Source organism: Limulus polyphemus, unplaced genomic scaffold (assembly GCF_000517525.1).
Source record: "Limulus polyphemus unplaced genomic scaffold, Limulus_polyphemus-2.1.2 Scaffold2500, whole genome shotgun sequence".
Lineage (NCBI taxonomy): Eukaryota > Metazoa > Arthropoda > Merostomata > Xiphosura > Limulidae > Limulus > Limulus polyphemus.
Genome location: NW_013668110.1, coordinates 33,753 through 38,495, shown reverse-complemented (window position 1 = coordinate 38,495; position 4,743 = coordinate 33,753). Strand labels below are relative to the sequence as shown.

The 4,743-nt window shown below is 27.5% G+C and overlaps 1 protein-coding gene across 1 annotated transcript in view; it reads right to left on the bottom strand.

Annotated features, from left to right (window-relative positions):
• LOC106467137 (protein FAN-like) overlaps nucleotides 1-4,743 on the bottom strand; it is a gene marked incomplete at its 5' end in the record, with an annotated part of 133,833 nt that overhangs the window by 98,952 nt on the left and 30,138 nt on the right. The window contains 2 exons of the mRNA XM_013927457.2: nucleotides 1,165-1,247; nucleotides 3,831-3,924. Coding sequence (XP_013782911.1) covers nucleotides 1,165-1,247; nucleotides 3,831-3,924 — 177 coding nt within the window. The remainder of the gene's footprint in view (nucleotides 1-1,164; nucleotides 1,248-3,830; nucleotides 3,925-4,743) is intronic.

The window sequence follows — 4,743 nt, the reverse complement described above, 5'->3', positions numbered from 1 at the left end:
TTAAGGTTACGTTAATTAAGTTTAATTTAATTTACTAACTAACCTAAAACGTTAACGTTTACGTAGTACGTATAGTTACTATAGTAAGTACTACTTTACCCTACTAGATATAGAGTAATAGAAACAACACACACACACACATATATATATATATATATATATATATATAGATATAGGAAATAACTAAACCTATAAAGATAAACAGATTTTCAAAATTTTCATTAGATATTGACAGATATTACTTCATGCTTTTATGCATGAAAATTACAAACGTATATTTGCTAGTGTTGCTATAAATGTACTTCATGTTGTGTTTCAGCTCTTTCATAGAAAGTTGCAGAACAATCATGAAGTCAGTGCAGTTGGTGGATAAGCGCTGTATTTGATGGCTTCAGGCTACTTAACTTATATTGGATCCTTCAGCACCTGATAATTTCATAAACTGTAATTTATTACAATAATTGGAAACAAAAGTTACAATGATAATATCTTGTAGTATACAATCCAAAAAATAAAAAAGGTAGTGGTAATGGGTTAGTGACAATGCCTCTCACTGTCTTACTTAATCTACTAAAGTGTAGAAAGATTGTATATATGACAATAAAGGCATTAGCCAAATCATTATCTTTAAGTTCCAGGAAACTATTGACTAAACGTTGACCTAATGTAACCAGCACTAACCTTTCTATTGAAGTGTTTCTATGATCACCATTGTCAGTTATTTAACTTATACTCTTTTAGTATGCTGAGTAACAAGAAATAATATTGAAGTTTCTTGAAGTTCAACTACAAATAATTATATAACCATGTTCTAGAAGTGAATGTAAAAACATAGTGAAATTATTTGCTACGAAAATAAGAACATGAACATTACTAAATGCATTCATAATAAGCTGAGACACGTAACTAAATTTTAAGAGTATTCAACAAAGTATAAAAGTCATGATGAAATACTACTTATATATCATCTCACAACTGTATCATTAAATCACACTAATAAGCAAGTAAAACAACATTATTTGCTGTAAACTTTAGTCTTTTAAAATTTTGTGTTGGAAAATATCTGTAGTCTATGTTGATGAATCATCATCATGTTATTCTACTATGAGTTTATTATGTTTTTATCAGTTTATAACAAAGTATTCTACCTTATTTATGTATTACCTAGCTGTGTGCTGGTATAGTCAGCTATCACCCATGGGAAGACTGGATACTGAGTCAAGTCATTAAAACTTCGGTCTGCTAAACTGTAAACCAAATACATAAGATAGAAGAAAAATATTATACAACAAAACACTGCAGTTTTTTCTAATGTCCATCTTTTCCCTTCATACTATTCCAAATAGTTTAAAAATCATACGTGTAGCACAGACTGGACAGATTTTGTCATTTACAGAAATAAAAAATACATTTCATTGCATTACTTAAAATAGCTAACTTGTTTGAATATCTGTTTGAAAATTCTTTTAAACTCAACTAGTAGGTTGTGTGCTATATCTTTCCTACTTTTTTGAAGATGATGTTTGACAACCCAAATGCATAATACAAACTAAACACTCTTGCTATGGGCTCAGTTGATTCAGCCGAGTTTGTGACCCCAAATTGACCTTTTAGTTTCCATACTATAACTTTTAATATGTTTTTGTATCTTCACAAAATTCTGCAAGCTTTCAGTAAGCATTAAGTCTTTTGTAAACAAAAAAAAATCAGAATTCCTAATAAAATATTTTCACTAAAAATTATTCCATGAATATATGGAGTCAAAGTGTTGACTGCTCCTAGTGCAAAGTGATTTTGATGTTAAGGTTAAAAATACTTTTCTTCCTCTGAAAATTGTCAAATTTCATTTGCATAATCTCTAAAACCTCATAAATAAATCAAATATTTTTTTACAATAAAACGTTATATTTTATTTGTTATTTTTTGTACCCTAATTCAATTTGACTGTCCTCATAACCACCATAAAAATATAAAATAATTCTAAATTGCCATTTTTCTTACTAGAATGACTTCAAATTGTAACATGAAACTACATTTGTTTATCCTAATTAGCTTAAAACTCATAACAATATACCTATGTTTCTACTTAAATTTTATTGTTTTATTACCCTTTGAACCATATCTAACTAACTATCCTACCACTTGATGAAAGTGTAGTTCACAATACAGCATCGAACTACATAAGGCACAGGCCTTGTGAGCATACCTCATGTAAAAAAATTTTTTTTCATTTTACCTAATCTAACCTTACCTAACTTAAAAAGTTTATAATTTTTATATTTTAGTTACTTTTATAATAATAAAGAAAGAAAAACAAGAAATATAGTAATTCACTGGGTCTTTTATTTTTCCTGTCAACTGTCAATGAAACTTAACCCTACTTTTTCATACAAATGGTACTACTGCACCAAATATTTTTTTATTCAATTAAATACTGCATCTAAGAACACAGAATAAAAACATGTAAAAAGCAGACACTGTCTTATAATTATCATATGTTTTCTGGCTATCCAACTATGCGATAAGAGCCATTAGAAATTTAGCTAATCTCATCACATAAAAGTATTTTTAATCTTACAATCAAAATTACTTGGCATGCTGGATAGTTAACATTCAAAAAGAAAAATGCATGAGTAAATCATTAATTAAAAAATCTTAAAACTTATTTTTAAAAAAAATGATATTTTATATATGAAAATGTTTACTGATAAGCTGCAAAATTTCTTGAAGATACACATAATTTTAAAAAGTTACAGTGTAACTGCTTTATGGTTACTTTGTAGGATACAGGCTGGGTGCAATCCACCCAGTTGTAGTAAAAGGGTTAAACCAATTTGAAGAATGTAAATGGCATTTAAAATGGTTTTTATTGATTATTCATCTAAAGTTATTGGTAATAAGAATAAAAAATATTAAATTGATTCAAATAATTTTTCAGCATACAACCAATTCTCTTTCATCAGTGCATTTTCCTAAAAAGTAATGAATATTTCCATAAAATATCTATTATGCCTAGAATGTCATAACTCTGACTAAGATGAATTAAATAATATTACGTGGTACAAATTTTATGATAAAAAACTTAAAGTATTACTTGTAGATTATGACTTTCTTAATATGCTGAAAATAATTTACAGTTTTCTAAATTTAATATATCATATTTGTTATAAAACTAATTTTAATTCTAATCAATACTACAAACAGTATGGTTTCAATTCCTGACTTGTATATATCCCATTCACTACAGCTGGGATCCACATATTGTATAATACTGAGTAATTTTATTTTACTGCCAGTTAGATAAGCCAGTGTAAAGACCTGACCAACCAAATTAGGAGAAACCTTTCAGATTCTCTGTAAAATATGTAGGAAACCCCAGCATTAAATAGTGGGATTAATTGCAATATTGATAGTACTTTTCTTAAATATTTTTTATGTAACTCACATGTTACTAAATATCCTGTAAACATTAAATTCATGGACCCACAATCAATTTGGTGAATAAATCGTTTATAGTATTTTAAAAAGTCAATGGAATTAAAGACACTCCATTGGTAATTCTAATATTAATACATGCTTGATTTAATATTGCCAAAAATCTGGATATGTTTGTTGTACTCTGACAAAAAAAAAGGGAACTTCACTCACAATCTCAACAATTGTTGGCAAACATAAATTGTACTGTTTTCTGTTTCACTTCTTTATTTTATCCCACCATAGCTCAGTGAATGTTTTAAATTTTCCTAAAATGAGTAGCAGCTTTTAAATGCTTGTTTTAACATCACAATCTTCACTTTGTTTTACTGTAACAAAAAAACAGGGAATATTACCTATTGAGATACAAGAGATAATCATAATTAGATATGACACCATTCTGCCAAAGCAGCGTCATGTTTTCTTGTCCAGTATCTTCTAGACTTAATGCTGGAATGTAAACACGTTAATTCCTATTAATCATGTGTTACTCTTGTTCAATAACAAGAAATGGAGTAATGTCCTGATTCAAATTACCATCTAATGTGCACTGTTAAACAAGTACAGGCCATAAAAAATTTATCATACAGTTAGTCTCAAATTTCATAACACATAAGCACTATACATTCTTTGAGTTTCATTTCCTAAAATTTGATATGTTTCTAATACTGCTACAAAAAGTATGCTCACTATTACTGTTATAAAGAAATCCACTAAAAAATCACAATTAAATTAAAATGATATGATTATGTAATGAGACAGCTTAATAGTAGCAATTTAGGTAATAAAGATTATGTGAAAGTAAATGTTACAACATAACAATAAAAAAAAGAACTAAACACTGACATATTAATTAGATTCATTTATAAATATGTCTTCAGAATAGATGAAACTAAGAAAACACATATACTTATAAAAAGGAAACAGCAATTTGAGAAAAATACATTTTAAAATCAAAGTTCTCCTTAAAATCCATTCGTACTGAAACTAGTAAAATTGAGACAATGATTATAAAACCTTTTAATCTTCATAATGTATCTTAATATTTATCTGTAATGCAAGTGAACTAAAAATAAACATAAATAAGTAATTGACAGATACAAGGAAGTATAAAAAGTTAAAATGAAAAAATCTACCTCGTTGATGAGCTTAACTTAAGAAATTAGTAAACACATATGTATCAAGGTCCTAATACAAACTTGCATCAAGGTCCTAATAAACAAACTTGTATCAAGGTCCTAATAAACAAACTTGTATCAAGGTCCTAAT